General features: G+C 46.8%; 1 protein-coding gene across 4 annotated transcripts in view; it reads left to right on the top strand.

Moving 5' to 3' along the window:
* Positions 1-24,332, top strand: part of IRAG2 (inositol 1,4,5-triphosphate receptor associated 2) — a 52,789-nt gene that overhangs the window by 27,614 nt on the left and 843 nt on the right. For 2 of the 4 annotated variants that reach the window (XM_064155920.1, XM_064155924.1), the window contains 20 exons: positions 2,981-3,042; positions 4,287-4,352; positions 6,461-6,569; positions 8,224-8,359; positions 9,141-9,222; positions 13,658-13,704; positions 13,787-13,851; positions 13,982-14,095; positions 17,082-17,167; positions 17,301-17,373; positions 18,100-18,154; positions 18,241-18,268; positions 18,785-18,925; positions 19,450-19,584; positions 20,610-20,757; positions 21,535-21,578; positions 22,243-22,320; positions 22,419-22,483; positions 23,068-23,169; positions 23,328-23,426. In XM_064155920.1, the coding sequence (XP_064011990.1) occupies positions 2,981-3,042; positions 4,287-4,352; positions 6,461-6,569; positions 8,224-8,359; positions 9,141-9,222; positions 13,658-13,704; positions 13,787-13,851; positions 13,982-14,095; positions 17,082-17,167; positions 17,301-17,373; positions 18,100-18,154; positions 18,241-18,268; positions 18,785-18,925; positions 19,450-19,584; positions 20,610-20,757; positions 21,535-21,578; positions 22,243-22,320; positions 22,419-22,483; positions 23,068-23,169; positions 23,328-23,426 (1,735 nt within the window). The remainder of the gene's footprint in view (positions 1-2,980; positions 3,043-4,286; positions 4,353-6,460; positions 6,570-8,223; positions 8,360-9,140; positions 9,223-13,657; positions 13,705-13,786; positions 13,852-13,981; positions 14,096-17,081; positions 17,168-17,300; positions 17,374-18,099; positions 18,155-18,240; positions 18,269-18,784; positions 18,926-19,449; positions 19,585-20,609; positions 20,758-21,534; positions 21,579-22,242; positions 22,321-22,418; positions 22,484-23,067; positions 23,170-23,327; positions 23,427-24,332) is intronic. The other 2 variants (XM_064155921.1, XM_064155922.1) reach the window with 2 other exon arrangements.

Genomic DNA, 24,332 nt, shown 5'->3' with positions numbered 1-24,332 from the left:
CTATGGTACCTCAGCTGAAATCAGGTGGGATCCCAGTGAGTGGGTGTTGGGCTGGACCAAAGCTGCCAAACCTCCTAGCAATATCCAGTCCCATGAGGAAAGGGTTAGTTCCTCTCTGAGTGCCAGGGGCACTCCTTTACCAAAGGTGCTGTTCCCATACTCTTATTCCCAACAGTCAAAGTCATTCCTCTTAAGCTTCCTATACCAAATAGGTCTGATTTTATAAATTGTTTTAAACTTTTCTGTAGCCTGCAGTGTGCTTGCTGCTTGTTTGCTTTGTGTTTGTCTAACTGCATGGTAGTAGAGCTGCTCTCTTTAGTGGAAGGCAGTTCTCATTGCATCTTATACCTGCAGCTATTGCCAATAAAATGTGGAAACTTCATACTACCTCTTGCTTCCTTGCACCTCAAAAGCCTGGGCAGTTGAGGAATGCAGTGGTTTGGTTCCTGGATGTGTGCCATTTTCTTTTCAAACTCTGGAGTGCATATGCCTTGCTGTTTGCAAAAACATTTGAACTGAAGCCCACCAAATGCTTGGCCTCAGACATGCCTTTCCCAGGACTGACTGATGCTCATCATACACAGCTGAGACAGTTTTGTGAAAGTACAGTTTGTCTTGTAGGAAAGATCATTAAATCATAGAATGTTAAGGCTTGGAAGGGACCTCCAGAGATCAAGTCCAACCCTCCCACCAAAAGCAGGATCACTGAGGGCAGGTCACACAGGAATATGTCCAGACGACTCTTGATAGTCTCTAGAGAAGGAGACTCCACAACCTCTCTGGGCAGCCTGTTCCAGTGCTCCAGCACCCTTGCAGGAAAGTTTTTCCCTCTTGTTGAGAAGTAGATCTTAGGATGTGTGGCATTTCTTTCTTAGACCTTCACCCCTTATCCCCAAGCTTCTCTGTGCCTTGCTGTGACCTGTGTTTTGGAGAATGAATGCATCAATAACCGGATGCACCAAAAAAGGAAGGCTAAGATAATCATCAGAGGCAAGGAGCAGCTCCATGCTAATTGTAGCTATAAATTAACTAAACCACCTTCTTTCAGCAGACAGGCAGCATGGTGGAATCAGAACAGAAACTGTCAGGGAAGCCACTGTGCACCTTTTTCTAGTTGTACTTGTTCTCAGTTGCATGACAGCTTTATACTGACCTGAAAGCCATGTGGGGTGCAAACTTAGGCTGTGCCCAACTGGGCTGTACTCTCATCCTGCAAAGTCACTTCATAGTGACGTGGGACCCTGTGTCTTAGCTTTAAGGCACAACTGTAAAGTACTGCTGTGGCAGAAACAGCTCCAGGCTGTGCTTGCTGATGTGAGCAATGCTGAAGTGCTGGGCAGATGTATGTGCTGGTGTTGCTTTGCTGTTTACTGTTCCTTTCAATAGTGGGGCTGTTTTTTTAGCAAGAGGCACAAGAATGGAAACGTTTTGTCATTTTACAGCCCCAAACAGACAAAGCTCTTCGGTTAGTCTAGTGTGGTTTGCAGAAGAGAGTGAACCCCACACACATGGAGCAAACTGATACCTCTGTGACTCAAAAAAGAAGAAAAATGTAGAATTAAAACCCCAAAGACACCCCTCCCCAAAACCACCCACCCTGCCTCCCCAGAAGTGGCTGAGACTGGCTCTAAATGGGTCTGAGTAGCTTGCAGAAATAGCTATCTTTAGATTAATGAAGTGGCAGATATGTAGAGAAGTTGCAAAGTGTTCTGGAAAAAAGGGCTGACAAGGATGTGAGTAGGGGAGGAAAATGCTTTATATTCCTGTAGAAAGGCAGACAGGTCTAGTGCTGCTTCTGACTGAAGGGCTGAGATCTCTCCCCTGACCACATACCCACTCCATTCCTCTACTTCCTGCCACCTGTGTGGTAAGAGATGAGAAATTAGGAAACCCGTTGGCCAAGGAAGCTGCTACTCACCTGAAGTCAACCTGCCACAGCATCTTCTGATTATGCCTTGCCACAAAGTGCTGCAGCCCTCATCCAGTGAAAAAGCTGTGCAAGCTGCAGAGAGCTGTGTTTCATTTTAACTTGGGCAATGAAGTGCTTGTGAAAAGACAGCAAAAGTGTGAAGTGGGCCTGGAGAAGGGTCACAGCTGGTGAAATCTCAGGACAAGAAGTTCTGTGAGGAGTGGCTGAGGAACCTGGGATTGTTTAGCTTGGAGAAAATGAGGCTGAGGACATGCTTTGTCTCTCTCTGACTACCTGAAAGTGGACTGTAGAGAGGTGAGTGTTGGTCTGTTGTAGCAAGTGCCAAAAGGAGAGGAAGTGGCCTCAAGTTATGCCAGGAAGGGATTAGGAGAGGATTGTCAGGCACAGGTATGGGCTGCCCAGGGAAGTGGTTGAATTGTGGTCCCTGAAGGGATGTAAAACACTTGATAGTGTTAGGTTAATGGTTGGACTCTATGGTCTTAAAGATGTTTTCCAGTCTTAAAGTCTATGATTCTATGAAGTAACAGTACTAATGAAATTTCTTTTCACCACCCTGCCCCATTATTAGCTGTCTTATGAAAGCTGTGATGGGCTTAAATCAATATAGAAGTCAGCAGGGGCAGGCCCTGACATTACCAGATTTCAACAAAGCATGTTTTAAAGTGTAACATTAAACCCCCTGACTTCAAAACTTCTGTACAGGATATCATGTTGTAAGGACAAATACCTCTCTTCCAGTAAGTCATAATGGAGCCACAGGGAGCTGTGGCACCTTAACCTGACATTATGGGGAAGCATTGATTTTCCTCTCCATCCCCCCCTTGCTAACTTAATCACAGGGAGGAAAAAGTGCCCAGTGTTTTCTGGAGGGTGAAACTCGCCATTTGGAAGTTCTGTTCCCTATGAAAAACTGTTGTGGGTATAACCAAACTAAAGCAAGCATGGTGGGTTTGTGATGGGTGGCAGTCAGATTTAAAGATGCTGTAATATCAGCCTGCTTGTTATCAGATGATAAGGAACCACTCCAGACTTGTAAATGTCTCTTCTTAGCAACTGCCAATCTTCTGAGATGGGAACTGCTTCAGAGGCGACTCTGTGAATTGCTATGTCAGGTACGATGCTTGCTTGATGGAAGAGGAAAAGGTAGGCTTGCACAGATGTGCTCTGGTGGAGGAACAGTCACAGCTGAGGTGAACTGCATCTGATTTCTTCTTTTCTGATGTGCATAACTGTGGAGGCAGTACTCTATGTACTGGTCTGCACATGATATTTCCTTCAGCCTTGTGGGGAAAAAAGGGGCTAGAACTTACAGGTGTGGTGTTGGTCTTTGCTCCAAACAATTGCTGGTGCTCTTATCCAGTGGGGCTGAAGGAAAGGAGACTTCAGCCTGGAAAAGAGAAGGCTCCAGGGAGACCTTAGAGCAGCCTTCCAGTACCTTAGAGGGGTGTACAAGAAGGCTGCAGGTGGACTTTTTACAAGGGATTGTAGTTGACTAGGCAAGAAGGATTGAAGGTTGAGGAGGGCAGATTGAGACTGGAGGTCAGGAAGACATTATTTCCAGTGAGGGTGGGGAGATGCTTGAACGGGTTGCCCAAAGAGTTTGTTAATGTCCCTTTCCTGGAGATATTCAGTGCCAGGTTGGATGAGGCCTTGAACAACCTGATCCAGTGGAAGGTGTCTCTGTCCATTGGAACTAAATCATCTTCAAGATACTTTCCAGCCTAAACCAATCTATGAAGCTTTCTCTGATGCATTGCTATGATTTGTGCCATACAGTCAGCCCTCTCTTCTGTGACAGTCTGGAAAACAACTGTTTAAAATCTTGTAATAAAATATTTGTCAGTATGCAGGCATTGGCCTGGGCAGTGAAACAGTTCCATCTTTGTGCCCTTCTGTAGGAATATGTAGGAAATTATATAATTCTGGCCTGCTTTGCATAAAAATTCTTCAAGTTTAGAAGGAGATGGAAGGGTAGGGCATTGTGGGAAGACTTGTTCCTTCACCCAGCTCTAGTAAGGAATGTTGTAGCTCAGGGTCTGAAAGGCATGGATTTAACATCAGGTTATTTATAAGGACAAACAGAGGATCCTGAAGTGTGTCTTAGGCTATAATGGGGGAATCAGAGGAGCAGAATCAAAACTGTGGACCCATTGCATGTGAATATCACTTGTGTTTGTGTGTCAGGGACTGCAGAATTAAAGGCTAAAAGTAGCAAGGGAAAGCAACTACAGAGGTTTTCTGATAGCTGAAAAATGAGTTCAGTTAGATAAAATTCTACTTTGTAATCAGATGTGTTTCTTATTTCTCTTTTTTTATCCCTGTCTGCCTGCCTTAAACTATTTCTCTGTTGCAACAGTGCTATGCAGAGCTAAAATCTGACTACAGTCTCCTGTCCACATCAGATGAGCTGGTAAAGGGGAAGGTAAGTGTGCTTGTTGTGACCGTTGCACAGCCTGTTTAAAATGTGACACTCGTTCTTAGGAGTTTATTTTGCCAGGTGTGGTCTTGTTGAGTTTACTTTTTGTGTTGTGATCTGAAGGAAGTAATAACTTCATTGTGAGAAACTTTGTCAAGTTACACACTCAGTAAAAAAAGCTGAGGCACATTCTTACATGTGCATGCACATCTACATCCACGTACAAAAGTATATTCAAAACCCTGTTGCAAAAGTGGTCTATTACTGTTTCTGTGGCAAACAGCAGGCTTTTGGTAAACTGCCTTCTAAGAAGGATCAGAGGCTGAAGGTAGGCCTACAGTTTTCAATCTCAGCTTTTCATAACTTAAGCAACATGCTGTTGCTGGCTAAGCTGTCAGCCCGTGGCTTGGATGTAAACCCTCTATGCTGGGTTAGAAACTGGCTGGAGGGCCAGACCCAGAGAGTGGTGGTAAATGGTGCCACATCCAGCTGGCAGCTGTCACTAGTGGTGTCCCTCAGGGATCTGTGCTGGGCCCCATCCTCTTTAACATCTTCATAGATGATCTGGATGAGGGCATGGAGTCAGTCATCACCAAGTTTGCAGATGACACCAAGCTGGAGGCAGATGTGACTGAGTTGGAAGGCAGAAGGGCTCTGCAGTGGGACCTTGACCGCCTGGACAGATGGGCAGAGTCCAAGGGGATGGCTTCAATAGCTCCAAGTGCAGGGTGCTGCACTTTGGCCACAACAACCCCATGCAGAGATACAGGCTGGGGTCAGAGTGGCTGGAGAGCAGCCAAACAGAGAGGGATCTGGGGGTGCTGATTGATACCCGCCTGAACATGAGCCAGCAGTGTGCCCAGGTGGCCAAGAGAGCCAGTGGCATCCTGGCCTGCATCAGGAATGGTGTGGCCAGCAGGAGCAGGGAGGTCATTCTGCCCCTGTACTCTGCACTGGCTAGACCACACCTTGAGTCCTGTGTTCAATTCTGGGCCCCCCAGTTTAGGAGGGACATTGAGATGCTTGAGCGTGTCCAGAGAAGGGCAACGAGGCTGGGGAGAGGCCTTGAGCACAGCCCTACGAGGAGAGGCTGAGGGAGCTGGGATTGGTTAGCCTGGAGAAGAGGAGGCTCAGGGCTGACCTTATTGCTGTCTACAACTACCTGAGGGGAGGTTGTGGCCAGGAGGAGGTTGCTCTCTTCTCTCAGGTGGCCAGCACCAGAACAAGAGGACACAGCCTCAGGCTGTGCCAGGGGAGATTTAGGCTGGAGGTGAGGAGAAAGTTCTTCCCTGAGAGAGTCATTGGACACTGGAATGGGCTGCCTGGGGAGGTGGTGGAGTCGCCATCCCTGGAGCTGTTCAAGGCAGGATTGGACGTGGCACTTGGTGCCATGGTCTGGCCTTGAGCTCTGTGGTGAAGGGTTGGACTTGATGATCTGTGAGGTCTCTTCCAACCCTGATGATACTGTGAACATGAGGTCAAATGCAGCTGCCGAAGTGTTGCTTCAGAAGTTTCCTCTAGCCGTCCTCAGATGGCACCTTCAGCACTAAGCAGCCAGCAAATGGTGTGCATTCAGGGGCAGGGGATGGTGGAGCAATGTTTTGTCTTCACGCTGTTGAGCTGGAGTTGTGTTTCTGCAGAGGAAATTCTGTGGATGAATGTTATTTTTTCCAGTGTTTCTGGTTGGTTTGCCTTGGCCCAAAAGGGGGCTTTTTGTTTGGTTTGTTGGTTTTTATATAAATGGTTGGGAGTGATGAAGTTTGAGGTTTTGGTTTTTTAATAGGATTGGTTTGTTTCAGTGAGACTTGGTTGGGTGTTTTTAAAAGGGATATGTTTGGTTTTTCATGGGGTGGTTTGGATGGAGTGTGCTCTGGTTTGCAGTACCTAATTCCAGATGTAGTTGAACCAACACCTCTGTTGCAAATGGGAATTTGAATTATTCTACTTCTTTGTGTACCTGTTCTGCCCGTTAAGGATGTGTGCTTTTCTAGACAAAAGAAGTAACAGCTGAATACTAACAGTTCCACAAACGCAGATGCAGCTGTGTGGGGGCAGGGAAGTTGGTGGCCTTAGTGTATTGAGTGTGACTGAACAACACTTTGTTTTGCAATTAGCAGCATCATTACTCTAAACAGCTGTGGAGTGGAGGATCCAGCTTGTGCACTGAACTTCCCAGGACACTGGACTTGGATGTTTCCAACTGCTGTAGTACACCTCTGCTAGGTAAGGCCTGGTGGCATTGGCCATTTTTTTGTCTCTCTCCTGAAGTATCAGAAGAGTTGTTAGAGCAATAACAATGGTGCTGAAGCTCCTGGTAGTCTGGAAAATCTTTTGTTGGCTTCAACCTATTTCTGCATGTAAACCAGATGTGAAAGGCCTGAAGCGCTGGTGACCTGTCAGCCTAGGAGGAGTCACACACAATAGCACAGATAATTAGGGGTTGGAAGGGACCTCCAAAGATCATCAAGTCCAAATCCCCTGCCACAGTAGCATCACCTAGAGTAGGTCACACAGGAACACATCCAGGTGGGTTTGGAATGTCTCCAGAGAAGGAGACTCCACAACCTCTGTGGGCAGCCTGCTCCAGAACTCTGGCAACCTCACAGTGAAAACCTCTCCTGGAGAGTTCCTCATGTGGAAGCTCCTCTGCTCCAGCTTGCACCCATTGCCCCTTGTCCTGTCATTGTCAATCGCTGAGCAGAGCCTGGCTCTGTCCTCCTGACACTGCCCTGTGCATCTTGATAGACGTGACTGAGGTCACCCCTTAGGCTGCTCTGCTCCCAGCTGAAGAGCCCCAGCTCCCTCAGCCTGTCCTCAGGAGAGAGATGTTCCACTGCCTTCAATATCTTTGTGGCTCTGTGCTGGACTCTCTCAAGCAGTTCCCGGTGGTTCTTCTTGAACTGAGGGCCCTTTTAACTGGGCACAGTGTTGCAGATGTGGCCTTACCAAGGCAGAGAAGAGTCCCCAGAAGCTTAAGGAGCTACTGGTGTAAGTCATACATCCCAGTATGTTCCTGACAAGATGCTTGTCAGTCTGGATTGAGAGGACCTGACTTATGTTCTTCCCATTCACTCTGACTCACACACACTAGAATACCAAGTGAAGTCCTGCTGTGTTGCTACTGAGATAAGGTCCAGCCTGGCTTTAAAATTTGAACAGAGAGAAGTAATTGTATTTGTTGGTTTCTGTTGCATTCATGAGGTGTTGGTACTTCCCTGCTACTCTAAAGCTGTATGAGGATTAGAAGCCACTGGCAGATGTGCATTGCAGAGCTACAGAACTGCAGTGTGCTTTTGGGATTTCTTCCAGCAGTGAACTAATACAGCATAGAGTGACTTCTCACACAAACTATAAGGTGCTCAAATGTGGTTCTAAGTCATACTGGAGGAAGTAGAAGATGATGTTGCCTGATTGCACATGCTCTTTACAAGAGCGTTCTGCTCTTCTGCAAGGGCTGTTCCAGTGGGCCAACTTAGAGCACTGTTGTAGCTTACTGTAATAGCACAACTCAGGCACAAACAAGGCAGGTGTTCTCAGTCTGCAGTAGTCTAGTGTTGATACAGAAAAATATACCTATTTCCCATCTCTCTTTGCTACATGAAACAATTCACTATTGAAAAGCTGTCCTGAGTGGAAGTTCCTGTAACCTGGCTGATGGAAAATCCCCATCTCCAGCTGCTGCAGAGTCTTCATCGACAAAATATGTTAGCATTACATAACCTAACCCTTTCATGCCAAAATGGAAGCTGCCTTATTAGCAATCTGTATTTGGCTGGTCTGTTTCTTGATTAACTTAGACTTAGTTGAAATTTAACAACTGACCAAATCCCACTTTGCTCCAGTAACTGCCATTCCTCACATTTGTCTGTTGTGACAGATGCTCTGACCTTGGAGACATCATGCCCTGTGCACAGCTGGGACTGGCCTTGTAGACACAGCTCTGCCAGCTGGACGTTTGAAAGCTGTTACCTGGCACATGCATCCGCTTCAGATGTGACAACATTGGGGTGCAAGTAAGATGGCAAAATAATCTCTGAGGTTAAGAGTGGAAGAGTCCACAGGATCTAGCAGGTTCCAGGGGAAAGCTGTGTGCCCAGCACATGCTGAGTTCAGCAGCAGGGCATCCATCCCTTAGAGGAAAGACTGGATGCTCAGTGCTAGAGGGCAACACTTTGCTTCTAATCACCAAAAGGAATTCAACTGTTGCCTAAAACTATCAGTGAAATACTGGGATGCTCTTTCTATTTCTTGCCGGAGAGCTGGAGCATAATGCAGGCATTCTTGTGTCTATTTTCAGTGTTTTAACTTGCAACTGACTCTCATGTTTAGAAGCCAAATCTTACTGGCTTTGGGGAGTCACATTTTTTCAGAGTTTAGAGCAGGAATTCTGAAGACTTCACTTATCAAGCTGCCTCCTTATGTATTTAAATAGAGACTGAGCTGCTTATGATGATAAAATCTAGCTGAGTGCTGTCAGTGAATATTTTAAAAGATTAAGATGTTCCTGTAGATGCAGAAGCAGGCAATCTGCAGCAAAGGCTCAGCAGCTCTTGAAGCTTTTGCTGCTGGTGTTCTTGTAGACTTGTGCAGTGTGGAGGAGGTTAGAAGGACTGTTGGTGGTTCTTGCTGTTTGGGGGAGGAGGGATTGATGTTAGTGATGAATTTGCCTTTCTTTTCAAGAGACCAGCTGTCTGACTACACAGCCAGCAGTGACTTCAGTTATGTACTTAAGGAAAATGGGTGATATAGCTCGCTGCTGTTTGGGCACTATGCAAATCAAATGTGTATTGCCAGGTGGAAAATATGCTGTGCTCATAACTGTACTGCTGCAGACCTTCCTGTTTCCATTACAATGATGGACTCTTCACTTACTGAGGTGAGTGCTGTCTCAGATACCCAAAACGTGGTTTTGAATGGTTTCAAGCATGCATTGCCTTGCTCAGATCCAGATTGAGCAGCTATAAATCAGCACTGCTTCAAGATAAATAGAGCTGATGTCACATCAGTCAGCAGGGTGCTGTGACATCTCATTCTCTGTGGGGTGGTCCCTTCTGTTTGGAAGAACTCTGGAGTGCTGTAGTTACACAGGTGCTTCCATCATGTGCATCTAGGTCATGCTTTTAGCTAGAGAGCATTTTAAATATGGTTTCAAGGCTTGAGATAGTGTTGCTTGTTCAGACTTCCCTGTGGCAGAACCGAGTGCCTTTCACTTTGTTCATCTACCTGCAAGGAACCACAGGATGCTGTAGTTGTGAATGTTGCCTTTCTTCCACAGCTGAAAAGCATTTTTGCTGTATGAAAACTTTGCCTGAGCTAATATGCTCTGAGATGCCTTCACTACTGTTTTGAATCCTGCACGTAGAGCTTGAGCTGTCAGTTGTCTTCCTCACAGCAACAGCAAGATGAGCTGCAGCTCAGCACACATAGTTGTGCTCTGTGTTTGTGCCATATTACTCACTGTTGAAATCTAGATCCCAGCCCTGCCTACAGGGTTTCTAACTAGCTTCACAAGCTTCAGTGTTGGTCTTGGTGGTGATGAGGGAGGAATGTTCAGTGGTTTTGTGAACACTGGAGATAACTTTTGCAGGGCTGATGAGCAGCTCAGACCTGCCTCAGACAGTGTGTAATGCTTTGCAAGTGCGGCAGTGGCCCAGCTGTAGCAGCATGTCAAGGCTGGAAATGCAGCGAGGGTAAAAAGTAGGAGTGGTGGGGATGCCCTGTGGTTTCAGCACACTGCTCAGTTGGGATAAGGAGGAACCCTCTTAGCTTGTGTTGCTGCTACTTAAGATTATCCTTTTTAAGGTAGCCTGAAGGCTCTTGCTTTATCCAGTCCTTCTGGAAAGTCACAGCCTTGCAAAGTTGTCTGAAGTGCCTGCGCTTCATTGTTTTGGAGCTTTCTGTATCTCCAGTGGGGCTCAGAAAGGTCATTTCCATTTTTTGCCTTTTTCTTAGTAATATATAAACTTTCCATGTGAATATTCTAGAGGAGGGGAAATGAAAATATTGAAGTTTGCTTCTACATAAAAGGCAAACTGTGTCCAGCATTTCTTCTAAACACTGTGACGTGCAGAAAAGAATTTGAATAGCCTTGTTGAATAGGAAAAGTTTCCCTGGTGGGGTTGGTTATTATGCTGTGGTTGCAGGTGTTTGAGCAGCTCAAGCCATTCAGCATGTAAGTATCTCAGATTATTCTATCAAAACGTTGTCAGTGCCCTAAACTCTAGGATTTTTAGGAGCTATTTACTGTGGGAGTTCTTGTGGGTGTCAGGTGAAGCTTGGGCTATTTCCACTTGTTTTGATTTATAAATATGAGAGTCATCTCACAGTCTAAATCTGGTGTTAGGCCTTCCAAATGTTCCTGCTTCTTTGAGAGAAGTTATACAAGACTGTGGTCAGAATTTGTCGTTATCCTTGGTTTGTTATGCTAATTAGAAGAGGTGAAAATAGAAGGGGCGAAAAGCCCCTAGGAATGTACTGCAGGGTCAGGTGTGATCCTTTTACTAGAAGATCAACCATTCTCTAATGTCTTGTGAAAACAAATTTTACTAGAAAATCTGGGAAGTGGGGTTTTCTTGTTGCTGTTTCTCTGTGTACTCTGCTATCCATGGGAGCTCAGAATCGTACCAGTATGGAGCTTTAAAACCAGGGTTGAGGGTTTTCCTTTGTTGCAAACAAAAGCCACTTACCATGTGGTTACCTGGGGAGAGAGAAAGTGTGCAGAACAATAATAAAATGGTTTGGGTTGAAGGGACTTCCAAAGGTCATCCACTCCAACCCCCCTGCAGTCAACAGGGACATCTTCCACTAGATCAGCTTGCTCATGGCCTTCTCCAGCCTGACCTTCAATATCTGCAGGCATGGGGCATCACCCACCTCCCTAGGCAACCTGCTACAGTGTTCCAACACCCTCGTGGTGCAGAACTTGTTCTTAACATCCAATCTAACTCTGCTCTTCTCTCATTCCAAATCATTGCCCCTTGTCCTATCACTGCAGACCTTTGCAAATAGTCCCCTCTGCATGTGGCCCCCTTCATGTAGTGTGTTGTGTTCCTTCCCTCCCATCACCTGGAATTGAGTAGTGGTTTGGCTTTGGTTTGGGTGATGTGTTGTTTGGGTGTCTGTTTTGGAAGCCCTGTAGATACCTTCTGTTTTCATTCCAACATGTTGATTGTTTTTCACTGCCTTCTTCCTCACTATTCCTGTAGACCTAATGGCCTGAACCAGGCAAATGCAGTGCTGGACTTCCTGAAGCTGAACAGGGAATTCAAATAAGACTTAAAAATAGCCTGGATTTGTATTGAAGGAAACATCCAGCAAGTCTCTGTGAGTGTAGTGGAGCTCCAATGGATGGGCAAGCAGAGAGAAAAAAAGAGAAGGCACTCACTGGTGCTGGGAGCAGTCACTTGCTCCTGGAAGTGACTGGAGGGTCTTGGCCTCTTCCTTTTCTACTTTTCTGGGTCCTGTGAGGATATTGGTGGGGGGAGGGAAGGTATCAGAAAATAGGCAATCACTCATTGATGCGTGTTTTACGTTGTTGTCCATTGCTTCAGCAGTGCTTTTGGTCACTTGATGTGTAGGGAGCTACCCAAAGCTGGCTAGCTTCATGCTTTCTCTGCTTGGAGAAAGGTTTGTTTTTTCTTTCTTCTGTCTTTCATTTGTTTGCTTGGGGTTTGGTTTGGTCTTTTTCTTCTCTTCAGCAGCAGGTGACTACTGACAGAACCCTTTAAACCTGTTTCTCCCTGTGTTTTTCACCCATAAAGAGAGACCAGTCTGTCAACTGAATGAGCAAGCTGATGCTAAGTAGGGCAAAATAAGGAAGAGGGATATTTTCCAGTCAGTATCCCTCTTGCCATATTGAAAAGCTTAAGAGGATGTTGGTTTTGTCTGTGGTAAAGGGTTGGACTTGATGGTCTATGAGGTCTCTTCCAACCTTGGTGATACTGTGATACTGTAACTCTGGGTCTAGAGCTGCACTGTAGTGGCTAAAGGAATACAAACAAAGCTACTTAGCAGCATTTAGCAGCTGAATTCCTCTCTGCTGATTGCACAGAAAGGAGGAGGGCTGAAGCCTTCTCAGGTAGCTAGGTCATTGTCACACAGAATCCTGAAGTCTTGTGTCCTCCAAAATCAGGCACTCAGATCTGTTCAACAACATGCAAGCTTTCTGCATCCTGATCATCTTCTTGGTTGAGCTGTTGATAGCAAAATGCTTTTATTGACCAGAACAAGTCTGAGAGCTACAGAGTGAAGCTTTGTGCACTGCACCTTGCTCATAGGGCTTGAGGTCAGGACCTTGCAAATGAGTATATCACGATGCACAGCGTTAAGATGGAGCAGTGGTGTGCTAACATGTATGTTTGTCTCTTGTAGATGTGGGTTAGAAGCAAATGTGAGGTCATGAGCAAAAATACACCTCTAAGGATCATAGGATGCTAGGAGTTGGAAGGGTCCTCTGGGGATCTTCGAGTCCAACACCCTTGCTAAAGCAGGACTATATAATCTAGCGCAGGTCACACAGGAACACATCCAGACAGGGCTTGAAAGTCTCCAGAGTAGGAGACTCCACAACCTCTGTGGGGAGCCTGTTCCAGTGCTCTGTGACCCTTACAGTAAAGAAGTTCTTCCTTGTGTGGAAGTGGAACTTCCTGTGCTGAAATTAACATCCATTGCCCCTTGTCCTATCATAGGGCAGAAATGAGCAGAGGCTGTCCCTGTCCCTTCCTTCCTGACACTCAGCCCTTAGATATGTATAGACATTTATCAGATTCCCTCTCGGTCTTTTCTTCTCTGGACTAAACAGCCCCAGGTCTCTCAGCCTTTTCTCATAAGGCACTGCTTCAGTCTCTTAATCATCCTGGTAGCCTTCCCTTGGAATCTGTCAATTAGATCCCTGTCCCTCTTGAACTGGAGAGCCTAGAACTGGGTGCAGTATTCCAGGTGGAGCCTCACTAGGGCAGAGTAGAGGGGGAAGAGAACCTTCCTCCATCTGCTGGACATACTCTTCTGAACGCATTCCAGGATCCTGCTGGCTCTCTTGGCCACAAGGGCACACTGCTGTCCCATGGATAACTTGTTCAGCTGCTGATAAGATTCCTAGTTAGCACTGCAAGTGATGGTGAAATGCTAGGCTGCACTCTGTAGGTAAGGATGGCTTGAGCAGCAGGTGAATCTGCATGCAGTGCACTTACCTCTAGTTCTACACTGCTCAAATCACTTGAGCACAGCTGGCAGAATTACTTGACTCTTTGACATACAAATTTTCTGCTCCCATTGCAGCACTCCCTGATACTAACTCTTCTGTTTCTGTTAAGATTGACTGTGAAGAGCCAACACTACCAACCACTCTGATCCCATCCAGGTCAGGTCTTGTGCAAGCCTTTAAAAGCTTTCATTAAGACTGTGTAACACAGGTGAGTTCTGAAAGAATTCTGTTTTAACAGTGACCACTTAACTGCATCCCAAGAAGTTCTTGCTTCCTCTTTGGAAAACACTTCAGCAGTAACAGGTAAGCCCTTAATTAGGGGCACAGATGTGTGATCTTTTTGCACTGAAAGCCTTGGAAATAGATGGTGATAAGCTAGGTCTGTGCATTCACTGAACTGAGAGCTGTCTTCTGTCTCCTGATGCTATTGTAGGCAACCTTGCTGCCAAGGAAAACTCACTGAAGTGCTCCCGTGGAAAAGCTGATGATGTGCTAGCTTCTGCAGCCATGGAGAACAGCACTGATAAGGATCCTGCTCCTCTGTCAGGTACCACAACATCTGCACCCCATTGGTACTGATACAAAGCTGATCAGAGGGCTGGAGAACCTTCCCTGTGGGGACAGGCCGAGCGAGTTGGAGTTCTTTGACCTGAAGAGAAGATCTGGAGAGACCTTAGAGTAGCCTTTTAGGACCTGAAAGGGTCTACAGGAAAGCTGGGAAGAGACTTTTGGCAAGGGCTTGTAGTGGCAGGACGAAAGAGAATGGACTGAAGGTTGAGCAGGTCAGACTGTGACTGGAATTTAGGAAGAATTTTTTTTCCAGTGAGGGTGGTGAGACACTGAAACAGGTTGCCCACAATCTCCCTGGAGATGCTTAAGGCCTCATCCAACCTGGCCTTGAACAACCTGTTCTCAGGGAAAGTATCCCAGCTCATGGCAAGAGGATTGGAACTGGATGGTCTTTGAACCTAAACCGTTCTGTGAATCTCTGAACAAGTGCATATCTGAAACGAGTGAGAAAAGTAAGTTACTGGCAACTCGTGGTGTTCTGCTGTGCAGGTCTTGCCTGCGTGTGCTTCCCTCATTCCTTCTCAGTTTAGGGGAGAGTGGCTTTACCCTCTGACAGGAGGCTGATAGCCTACAGCACTGCAACTTGTAAACATGAAATGCTTCCTCAAATCTTGGTGCACACTCATCTGGAAAAACATTTGTGGGTACTGAAAACCAGGCAATTTTGTGAGGAGAGAGAATGTTTTCATGGTTCCTTTCTCTTAGAATTGATTCTCAGCACCCAAGAAGTGGGGTTGGGTCAAGAAGAGAGGTAATAGAAGCCTGTTCACAGAATGTTAGAGCTTGGAAGGGACCTTCAAAGATCATCCAGTCCAACCCCCCTGCCGGGAACAGGGTCACCTGGAGCAGGTTGCACAGGAATGTATCCAAAGGAGGAGACTCCACAACCTCTCTGAGCAGCCTGTTCCAGGGCTCTGCTACCCTCACAGTGAAAAAGGTTTCTCCACATGTTCACATGGAATCTCCTCTGCTCCAGCTTGCGCCCAGTGCCCCTTGTCCTGTCATTGGACATCCCTGAGCAGAGCCTAGCTCTGTCCTCCTGACTCTGCTCTGCACATCTTGATAACCACAAATGAGGTCACCCCTCAGGCTGCTCTGCTCCCAGCTCAAGAACCCCAGCTCCCTCAGCCTGTCCTCAGCGGGGAGATGTTCCATTGCCTCCAGCATCTTTATGACCCTGTGCTGGACTCTCTCAAGCAGTTCCCTGTGGTCCTTCTTGAACTGAAGAGCCCAGAACTGGACACAATATTCCAGATGTGACCTCACTAGAGTAGAGAAGATGGGGAGGACAAGCTCTCTGGACCTACTCCCCACACCCTTTCTAATACACCACACTGCTGTTGTGCATGGTTCTCTTTTGCTATAGCCATGAAGACCTAAAGGATTCTTCTTTCCAGTTCTGATGGTGCTTCTTTCACTTAAACACTAAAAGCAAAACAAGCCTAGAGTAACTGTACACAGTGTCTTCACTATATTTTTAGCAAAGCTCACCTGAGTAAGCAGCACAGGATGCCTGCAGCCCTGTTTGCAGCCATTCTTTAACTTGTACCTAAATTGAAGACTTTTGTCATTGTGTCTCCTTTTGGTTTCTTTAGTGCCATCTTCCTGAAATCCAATTCAATCCCCTCAATAAGAGTACTTTTTTGCACATTTGCTTCTCCTGCTCATGTTCATCTGTTGTTTAGGTGCCTTTGGCAATGAGGGCACAGATATATAAAGCAGAGTCCAAGCAGCTGTACAGCCTGAGCAGCCTGCTGCCCTTTGTACATCTCTGCATAGCACAGAGACCCTGATGCCTCTCCCCTTTTGCTAGTATCTGACCCCTGTCTTCTAAAGGTGCTTAGAAGCCTGACAGGTCAGATATGCAGGGCTGCTGCAAAAACCAGTAGGGACAAAAGTACAAGCAATGGTGTGACCAGCAGGAGTAGGGAGGGGATTGTCACTCAGTACTCAGCATTGGTGAGGCCACACCTTGAGGACTGTGGTCGCTTTTGGGCACAAAAAGGACGTTGAAGGGCTGGAATGGGTGCAAAGAGGAGCAGCTGAGCTGGTGAAGGGCCTAGAGAGTAAGTCTGATGAAGGCTGAGGGGAACCAAGAGTGGTTTGAGGAAGGAGAGGCTGAGAGGAGACCACATCTTCTCCAGGCTGAACAGCCCCAGTTCTTTCAGCCTGTTTTCATAGGAGAGGTGTTCCAGGCCCCCAGTCATCTTCATGGCCCTCCTCTGGACTCCCTTAATCAGGTCCATATTTTTCCTTTGTTGAGGGCTCCAGAGCAGGATGCAGCACTGCAGGTGAGGTCTCCTCAGAGCAGAGAGGCAAAATCACCTCTCCCCATCTCTGGCCATGCTGCTTTTGATGCAGCCCAACCTGACATTGGCCTTCTGGGCTGCAGATGCCCATTGCTGGCTCATGTCCAACTTCTCACCCAGAAGCACCCTCAAGTCCTCTTCTGCAGGGACTGCTCTCAATCTCCTCATCCCCTAGCATGGATTGATATCTAGGATTGCCCTGGCCTAGGTGCAGGACCTTGCACTCTGCCTTATTGAACCTCATGAGATTATCTTCTGCCCATCTCTGCAGGCACTCCAGGTCCCTCTGGATGCCATCCTGTCCTTCAGTCTTATCAACCACACCACTCAGCTTAGTATCATCTGCAAACTTGCTGAGGGTGCTTCAAACTCACTGTTGCTATCATCAGTGATGTTGAACAGCACTGGTCCAAATACAGGCCCTTGAGAGACACCACTTGTCTCCATCTGGATGTCAGTCCTTTGACCACAACTCTTTGGATGTGATCATCCAGCCAATTCCTTGTCCACCATCAAATCCACACAGCTCCAGCTTAGAAGGATGTTGTGGGGGACCATGTCCAAGGCCATGTTGGCCCATGGGTGGCACACTGGGTGTTGGGGACTTGCTGTGTGTTTATTGTTACATTTGGGTATGGAAATGTTTTTCCCCAGGAGCAAATCTGGCCAAGAAGGAGGAGTCCTGCCCTGTCATGGAAGAACACAAAACTACAATTCAAAATGCTTTAAAGCAAGACCTGGTAAGAGCCCTGCAGCCAAACAGAACTGGTTTGGCTGATCAGTGACAGAATGAAATCCTTCAGGAGGGGACAAGCACCTCCAGTGGTGGTGTGGCTACTCCCTTGCTGTAACTACTCTTTGACATGTCTGCAGGAAGGGGAGCATGAAAAGAGAAATACTGAAGAGCAAGGCAAGGACACAGCAGCTCTGGTTTCCATCAGGAAAGGTAAGAGGGCTTTGTGTCACACATCTGTGTGACTCACTGGAGCACAGGCCTTGGTCCTCTGGGTCAAGATCTGTGTCTACAGGAGTAGGTTGCTGCCTGCTCCGCACCAATTGTTATGAGATAGTTTTGATTTAAGGAATTGTAGCTGCAAGTAGCACTCAAAATGGGTTTGTAGTGGAGAGAAGGAAAATGTGACCATGAGCCAGCAATGAATGTGCCACAAAGGCCATGGGCATCCTGGGGTAGTGGCAAGTAGGTTGAGAGTGGTTCCACTACCCCTCTGCTCTGTCCTTGAGGCCACATCTGGGATACTGTGTCCAGTTCTGGGCCGCCTATAAAGCAGTATCCTGTATTCTAGCAAGGGTTTGGAACAAGAGAGGTGAGCAGAGTGTTTCTACTGAACCATGCCTAGGCATCCCCACTCTTCTGCTTGCCTCCCCTTTTGCCCTTGAAGCTCATTAAAAGCTGTGCTACAGTAAGTCATGTAACATCCTAAATCTGTCATTACCCATTCCTGTACTTGTGTCTAGCTAAAGTCAGCTGCGTGCTGGCTTTTGGGGCTTTTTGCAGTGCTAGGCTCTTGCTGACACTGGAGTGTGCAGGTTTGATTGAGAAGAGATTAACACTGGCAGTCTTTAACACTGGCTTCCATTGAAGCTTAAAAGACAAGCTGGTTTTGGAAGGCTGCTTTGCCACTCTTGCCTGAACCTTTTCCTCTCTTCTCAGGAAGCTCTCCCGTTGCAGGTGGCATTAAAGGAGATAAAACAAAGCCAAATGAGCCGTAAGTGTTTTGACTGACAGTGCTCACCTGCGGGTGTGAATTGAAAGCTGCAGGATGTTCCATGTTTGCTGCTTCTTGCCCCACAGTGACTCCCCTAACGAGAAAGAAGTGGAGGTAAGTCTCAACTGCTCCTATCTAAATATCTCTGACGACAGAACGACCATGTAGGTAAGCCCTAATTGTCCTGTGTAGAAAGAATGCTGTTGGGTAGCTTAAAGTGGCTTCATTTCTCCAAATTGGCTTCTGAAAGCTCTTTCCAAACCCTATGGCAATTTTGGAGCTATGAGATAGGGAAAGGTGGAAATCTGTAAAGCTAAACAAAAGATTTCTTACTACTTGAACATTTCCTTTGCAAACATGAAGGGGCACAGCCGTCACCCCCTCCCAGGCAAAATGTGACCCTTTAAGAGACCTGGCATACTGCATCCTGCCAGGACATCTCACCTCTTCTAGCTCCAGATGATTGCCCCCATCACTACTGATGAGCAGTGGGCTTTGGGCAAGTGGCCCATGTCTACTTTCTTTTCTGTATCGGGGGGGGGATATAGTCTTAAATGTCATGTTAACATCTACTTCAGAAGCTTCTCTATCACTTGGATTAGGCTGAAATCTCTTCCTCTCCCACAACAGGCTGAATTTCTGAGGTTGTCTTTAGGTTTCAAGTGTGACTTGTTTACACTGGACAAGAGAGTAAGGCTTGAAGAAAGGTCCCGAGACTTGGCTGAGGAAAATCTGAAAAAGGAGATCACAAATGCTCTGAAGATGTTAGAGGTTAGTATGGGCCAGGGCTAGGATGGATGGAATGCTAGAGGCTGGTACAGGCCAGGGCTGCTAGGATGGATGGAATGCTAGAGGCTGGCATGGGCCAGGGCTGCTAGGATGGATGGAATGCTAGAGGCTGGCATGGGCCAGGGCTGTGAAAGTGTCTCTCCCTTTTTTAGAATGTGTACTACATTAAAGCACATCTGAATGAGGTTTTTAAGTGGTGCACTTGAAATATGAGGCTTTGCCCCAAGGGTTAGCTTTCAGCCAAGTGTATTGTGTGCTGTAGGTGGGGAATTTTCTATTGCACAGATGCTGGGCAGGAGCAAGTCTTCAGCTGGTGGTTTGGGTTTTTTTGCTATCAAGATGAAGTCTCTGCCCACTGGAGGTCTGTATCCAAGTTACACTGATGGAGGGTGTAGGATGCTGTGACTGTGTGGGCCTGAACACAACTCCTCAGCGTTGTGTTGTCAGTTGGGTTCACTCTTCTTTACTGATAGCCCACATTGATTTTCTCACCAATATGCCTTTAGGCTTTAGCTCCTTTGTGTGAAGAAGATAACCAAGCACAGGAGATAATTAAGAAGCTGCAGAAGAGCTTGCAGTTCCTTAGCCAGTATGCAGCCCGAGTTGCCAGCAGAGCAGAGATGCTGGGAGCTATTAACCAGGTAACTCTTGCCATATGAATGTGTTATGTATGCAGCTAAAAGCCTCTGGCTGTAAAGGGGCAGAAGTGCCTGTTTGCTGGGCTTCTGGTTGCAGAATTAGAGCTGGGAATCCCTTGGATGCAATGCAGACCAGTACAGCTTACTTCTGTCTTCCTCTTCTCGCAGCACTGTGTTGTTAAGGGGAATCTGGGCACTGAGAGCAGCTGCATGGCACTAGAATTGTGCAAAACCACACAAGAAGATACACAGTCCTGATTTCAAACAGAAAACCCCCAAATAACAGTTCAGGAAAAAAGGCATCTGAAGGGGGATATGTGCAGTAGGGAGCACAAGAATGCAATGTGGTAACAAGTCTTGATCACAGAATCCTTTTGGTTGGAAGAGACCTTCAAGATCATCCAGTCCAACCCAAAAAAGGAATTCCTAAGAAAACCAAATTCCCCTAAAGCAATCCACACAAGACTAGATAACCTCTAAACCCCCAGTTATCCCCAAACCTAACCACATTCTGCTTCTACAGATGCAAAAGAATCAAGGGATCTGATGATTCCTACAGTGTAAAAGGCAGATCCACCTTTTAGTGTGGTTTTTAGCATTGTTGATGCTCTCATGTTAATTCTGTGCCTTATTAAAGTCAATTTATGGACATCTACAGAGGCCTACTCACATGTTGTGTAATTGTGTGTGATGCCACAGCCTGAAAACACGTTCTGGCAAATGCTAGCAAAAGCATGGTGAAGCTGGGGCTGGAGATCAGAAAAAGAAATGAGGAGGAGTTGCAAGGGCTCAGAAAACAAAGACTAACTTATTTTAAGATAAGAGCAACGACTGAAGAAATGAGTCCTGTGTGACTTAAACGTGTGCTGGGAGGTGTGCTGCACTGAGGGTGGACAGAGATGAGGGGATGTTGCATCACAGTGATACAAGATGAGAGCAGGAGGTTAAGGGGCCAGGCTGGGGGCAAAGTCAAACTCTAAACGTGATGCAGTTGCTCTTTGCCACCGCTGTGGCACCTGCTCCGTTAGGAAAGCCGTGTCAGCAAGGCGGTGGAAGTCATGATTCAGCACGTGGAGAACCTGAAGCGCATGTACGCGAAGGAGCACGCCGAGCTGGAGGAGCTCAAACAGGTCCTGCTCCAGAACGAGAGGTCTTTCACTGCTCTTGGAGATCGAGGTAACTAGAATCTGCCGGACCTGGGGAGTTCTATGACTGCAGCAGCAATTTCCTAGCATTAATAGAAACCAGTCTCTGAAGTCAGTCTTGGCATGCAAACCATTGCAACTCTCAGGGCAGGAGGGAATTACTGCCGGTACGCAGCATCGTGCTGGACTTCAGCAAGTGGTGCTGATAATCTTAGTCCTTGTAAGCAGCAGCTTTGGGTGCTTACAGACACTGGAGCACTGTCAGACGTTATTTCTAGGTAGCTGAGGTTTGACTGCTCACTGTAGATGTTTCCTGCTCTTTTCTAAAGAAGGATTATGAGCACCTTAAGTGCAGGTGCTCTGCATTTCCCCTTCTAAGCCTACAGTAGAGTGGTCAGGGTTTCAAACGGTGCTGTGCACTTGTGGCTTGGCCAGAGAAACATTAAATTCTTCTGAAAAGGAGATCCTGTGGTTCAAGCCAGGAGAGGCAGCCTTGCAGACTGCTAAAAGCCTCGTAGGAGCCTTCTGAATCACAGGCTGCTCTCCTTCCTGAGTGCTGAAGATTGTCCTGTAACAGGGCACTGCCTTAACAGAAGGATGCATGTAATGACAGCAACAGAAGCTGGTGCTTGTATAGGATGTGCAACGTGTGAATATTATCAACTTAGCTAATTCAGTAGAGATCTTAGTCCTGCCTTTTGAGTGTACTTTGACACCCTCCTTGCTTGAACCAGTACTGCACCAAGTCAGGTTTCCAATGAAGCTTACTGCATTGCTGTGAACCTTTCTGATTCTGATCTCTTCACAGATGAAGCTACAAATAAAAAGCTATCAAATCCTTTTAACTTTAAGGTAATGCCCCTTGCAGCCTAACACCAAATTTCAAGTGTCTCTTTATGTGTTTTTTCTTTGTCTGTCCTGTGCTGGTGCTCTGCTACATGCTTGACTTAAGATATGGGCTGATGTCATCAAACACGAGGATACAGTTTGTTTTTCACCCCTACCTCCCACCACCACCCCAGGGAAAGTGCATGTGGGCACACTTAGGAGATAGTGTTCACAGAGCCTAAAATGACCATGCTGTCAGCAGTGGTTAAGAAGTACCCATCACAAGTGGCTCACAGATTGCATTGAGTTGGAAAGGACCCTCAAAGGTCATCTTGTTCAACCTTGGGGTTACAGAAGGGGAAGGCCACGGAAAGATGGGCAAATAGATGGGAGCAATTCAAGCTGTAAGAATTCCTGTGAGCACCACTGGGGGAGTTTAGACACTTTGAGTTTGGGTATCTTGCCAGGAGCTGTGTAGTCAGTCTCACCTCGGATCCTCAGAGGGGAGGGGCAATCAGCTGGTGTGGAAAGATGCTGCTCTAAATAATATGCTTTGAGCTGTGCTTCTGATCTGATTCTTTAGTGTCACTTCCCTCTATAGTTTGTATAAAACCAGAAGTATTTTATGTGACCAGTGTGTAATGCAATCATGCCTTGATAGCATTCGTAATGCCTCCTCTTTGTACAGCCACCAGCATCCCTGCGACGAGTTAGCATTGCAGCATTGCCCAGGAGCGCTGCAAATGCAGGCATTGGGTTGCAGCTGGTAAGTGAGGAGTCCCGGGTGGGACTTCACTCCTCAAAACTGGCTCAGCTGAAGCATGACAATGGCAGTGCAGTCAGTGTGTCAAACTTCTCCTCTAGGCCCAGCTCCGTGAGCCTGATGGAGATGAACACGGTGATAAGTTCCACAGAAGATCAAGCAGCTGGTAAAGTTACTTCAGCTTGTTGTTGAGTAGGGATGATTTTTCAGCTCAAACTGTGCCTGTATTCAGCAGTTTACAGAGCACCTTGGTATATAATAAATAACAGTTATTCATAGAATGGTTTAGGTTGGAAGGGATTTGAAAGATCATCCAGTTCCAACCCCCTGTTGCGGGCAGGGACACCTCCAGGGAAGGTGCATCCGCAGCCTTCCTGGGCAGCCTGTTCCAGAGTCTGACCACTCTCACTGTGGAAAGAATTCCTTCCTCATCTCCAGACTGTCTGCCCCCATCTTTCATCTCAATTCCACATGCCTCAGTAGATAAAGGAGCCTTTGCTGCAGCATGTGTGGGGTTTTAACTCCTTTGGCTGTGTTGCATTAGGACTAGAATATGAAAACCAGCAGCTGGCATTGAAAGGTTTGTGAGTTTATTAAAAAACCCAAAAAATAACCATTGCTTCATTTCAGACAACTGCTTTGGACACTTGCTGAAGGCCTGCTCAGAGGAGTAGGCTGCTGCATAATTTCTCATTTCATGCTGTGTATCTGATGGGGAAGTTAAGGCAAACTTTGTTGAAAATGTGACAGGGGCAGACTAGGAGCGAAGCAAGCTGAGAAGCGTCCCTCACTGCAGCGCTTCATGAGCACCTACTCCTGGGCAGAGTATGAAGAGGAACATACTGAGACCAAGTAAGGTCACCAGCAGCCCCTTCTGAGGGGTGTGTAACATGGGCTGGGTAGTCTTTAACGAGCTCTCAACTGCCCACCACCTGCAGGGCTTTAAAGTGAAGCTCTTGTGAGCTCTGTCAGCTTGAGTGCCTGACGGAGTCGTTGCTGCTTCCTTGCAGGCGTGAGCAGTCAGAATCGCCTGAGGCACAGGAACCATCCGCGGAGGAAAGTGTCTCTGAAAAAAGAAAACAGGCATCCAAGTGGAACCTGGAGGCAGCGTAAGTGGTATCACTGGGGTGCTTAAGCAGTGGTTGGGTTCCACTTGCCTCTTTTGGAAGAGGAAGCAAAGCTGTAGCTTTGGTTTGGTTGTTACTGACCACTTCTTAAGCCAGCTGGGAATGAGTGATCTCGAGAGCCACACTCTCCTCACTAGGGACTCATCAGTAACCCTGAATCATGAGTTAATAAAGAGGAGCCTTCTGAAGGCTGGCATCTCCTTTTCTGCTGTCTCCTAGGCTCATAGATGATGTTTGGAGGCCTGTGCAAAACCTTCCAGCAGTTTTGGCACAGACTTACACACAAGTAGTCATCAAGGCTTACTCTAGGCTATTCTGGTGAACTTCTCCAAGTACCTCAGCTCAAGGAGACTGCTTCCCTTGGAAGCACCTCCCAGGAGAGGAGGTCTGCTGCTTGTGCAGAGAATGTCTGTTCCATGTGAATAGCCACTGGGAGGATTCCAAAGCAAGGAAGAGACAAGATAGTTGTGCTGGTGTGTAAAACTGAGAAGACAGCAAGAACAAATATAAACTCTTGTAGCTGATAAAAGATGGAGGTACCAAATAGCATGAGAGGTCTGGGCTTGGGATAGTCAGTGACAGCAGGACTTCTTCCTCACCTCAAGGAAGGCACCAAAGCCCTAGAAACAATAAAACCTGAGACAAACACTTTCACTGGTTTCTTCAAGCAAGAGTTTTTGATCTACAAGGCAGCTTTTGTGGACCTGTGTGGGTACAGGCATGGACTCACAAGTTGGCCAGTCTCCCAGACAGCTTAGGAAGAACTTGCCTGGTGCAGTTCATTTAACCCCAGAACTCCACATTGCTCCTGCTACACTAACAACCTTGCCAGGTTTCATTGTTAAGGGATTGGCTGTTTGCTTGTTGGGGGGGTGAAGAAGGCTTGCA

The sequence above is a fragment of the Pogoniulus pusillus genome, chromosome 15 (genome assembly GCF_015220805.1).
Source record: "Pogoniulus pusillus isolate bPogPus1 chromosome 15, bPogPus1.pri, whole genome shotgun sequence".
NCBI lineage: Eukaryota > Metazoa > Chordata > Aves > Piciformes > Lybiidae > Pogoniulus > Pogoniulus pusillus.
This window is presented reverse-complemented; position numbering and strand designations above follow the sequence as displayed.